The sequence below is a fragment of the Buceros rhinoceros genome, unplaced genomic scaffold, assembly GCF_000710305.1.
Source record: "Buceros rhinoceros silvestris isolate BGI_N320 unplaced genomic scaffold, ASM71030v1 scaffold5660, whole genome shotgun sequence".
Lineage (NCBI taxonomy): Eukaryota > Metazoa > Chordata > Aves > Bucerotiformes > Bucerotidae > Buceros > Buceros rhinoceros.
The window spans coordinates 7,993-10,236 of record NW_010390079.1 but is presented as its reverse complement, the minus strand read 5'-3'; the positions used below and the strand labels follow the sequence as shown (position 1 = coordinate 10,236).

The window sequence follows — 2,244 nt, the reverse complement described above, 5'->3', positions numbered from 1 at the left end:
ATGCAAAAAACCTTGCAATCCCAGCCATACTGCACTGACTTTGGCATAGTACACCACATGCTACGGTATTTATAACATCAATAACATGTCACAGGGCTACAATATTTAGCTGGTTGTTGCTAAGGTTTTACATTCTACTTTACCCTTTTAATTAAGTAGCAGCTTTCTAGAGCAACTGACTGGGTCTGCCCAGCAATGGTTGCTGGAAGTGATTAAACTGATGACGAATGTGGGAAGATTGTTCTTCCTAACAACAGTGAGTTAAGTGGGGTACGGCTATGCAGATGAGAGCAAACTACATGTTGGTTTTGTGCAGAGAAGATGAAGACGTTACTGGTTTTCTACCTTTGTCCAGTACCAGGAATGCTGTAACTGTCTGGGGGTCGCAGTGTTTCAGGCAATTCTACAACCTCAATAAAGCAGCTAAATACCAACCTCGTTGTATAAATCACTGAATTCTTCAACCACATCTTTCGGGATCCTTTGCCCGTTGTTGGTAAGATAATAAGCCACCCCATTCTTGGAGTAAAGACTGATCCGTCCAACACTTCTCTCACCATCAGTAGTCTCTTCAAGTAAACCATTGTCTTCTGCTAGATGATAGACTGGGTTTCCATGTGAACCATGAATCCACGTAGCTCCCAGTTCCAAAGTGGCGTGCCCTGCAGGAGGGTAAACCAAGGGGACTAGTTACAGAAACCCATTTTTCTATCAACATCACACTCAACCTTAAATAAAACGTACACGTGCAAAACCTGAACAATTGTTGTGATGTTTAAACAACACTTAAGCAAGCTTTCTCGCTTAGACAATGCCACTGTCCTTGACACAAGTCCTCAGGGTACCAGTTTAGATAGTGCCAGAGGATGGGATGTTTCCAATAAGGACACCCCACAGTGACACACTTCTGATGCTTAAGGCCAAATTCAGGATCTTCTAGACTCCCCGTTCTTATCGTTGTTGTTGCTAGTTGCTCTGTCCCTGCTCCTTGGCCTTCTTAAATCACCTCCTCTAAACCTGCGAGTGACCAGAAAGAGCACAATCCCTGAACCAGTGAAGGGGGTGTGGGAAGGAAAAGAGCTGTAAGAAGCCACACTACTAGTGCAAAAAGGACATATAAGGATACTTAGATAAATATTTAAGTTTTAGGGAAAGAACAGAGTACCTAAAGACTTCAGACATTCACGAGGAGAGGATGGATACCCAGACACAGGAAGATCTACATTACCTCTACATCTACAGCACGGAGATACAGGAAAATACTGGGTTGTCCTGGGATAGCAACATTGGTATTTCCATTCCTCAAAGGAGTCAATAGGTTATATTTCATTATTTATGCCTTTGAGAATTGAAATCAGGTTCTTTAAAAAGACACATTCTCAGGTTAAACACCAAACGTGCTTAGTCTTCACCACCTCTCTCCCTGCAAAACACATGGAGCTGGGTCAGCCCCGCTCTCTTCCTTCCTTACACCTACCAGGGTTTGCACCGGAACGCTGACCCCTCGCTAAGCCAGCACTGCCACGCCTGGGCTGATACCCCAGGGAGATGTTCAGCAGCTGAAAGGAGGTGCTAAAAATAAGCTTGGGCCGTGTCCTCCACCCACATTTTTACAGATTCTCCGAAGTCCAAAGCTGACTATTTCAAAGCTGTGTTCTCCCAGCATTCCAGCCGACGCCGTGCAGCGTAGCTCGCTCCGCAGAGGTGTGTGAATGCCTCTGAAGTGGGAGAGTTAATAGGATGCTGCTTGACGAAGAAAGGATCGTGCAGTTACCAGTCATCAGACACTGTTTAACATGTAAATATATGCTGAGGCAGAAAGACGCTGTGGCACTATGCTACAATGCAGTCAAGTTTTAACAGAGGACAGCTCCCAGAAACGCTGCTCTCCAGCTGAGACGCTGCCTTCAAGGGAAGCTCCACGTATCTTGTTTTTCAGGCAGACAACCACCTCGTCATTAAGGAGTGTGGTGACTGCCCTTCAAAACATGCCTTATGGGGCTCGAGAGCATGAGATTTTGAAGTGCACCAAAAACAAAGCATGTGCTTCAGAGTGTGCAGCGTCCAGTCACACACAGGTGGATGTTCAAGGTGCCACAAACTCCACCACACTCCCAGCGCACCCGGCCCCGCGGAAATGACTGCTGCACGTCAGCAGCCAAAGGCACAGAGCTCATAAATACTGCATGTGGCAGTCACCTTGTTAATGCAATCCTCCTGCGAGTCACCACACACCAGCTCAGT

General features: G+C 46.2%; 1 protein-coding gene across 2 annotated transcripts in view; it reads right to left on the bottom strand.

The window, feature by feature from the left end:
- SMOX (spermine oxidase) overlaps positions 1–2,244 on the bottom strand; it is a 26,671-nt gene that overhangs the window by 20,553 nt on the left and 3,874 nt on the right. For both annotated transcript variants that reach the window (XM_010136319.1, XM_010136327.1), the window contains exon 2: positions 436–662. In XM_010136319.1, coding sequence (XP_010134621.1) covers positions 436–662 — 227 coding nt within the window. The remainder of the gene's footprint in view (positions 1–435; positions 663–2,244) is intronic.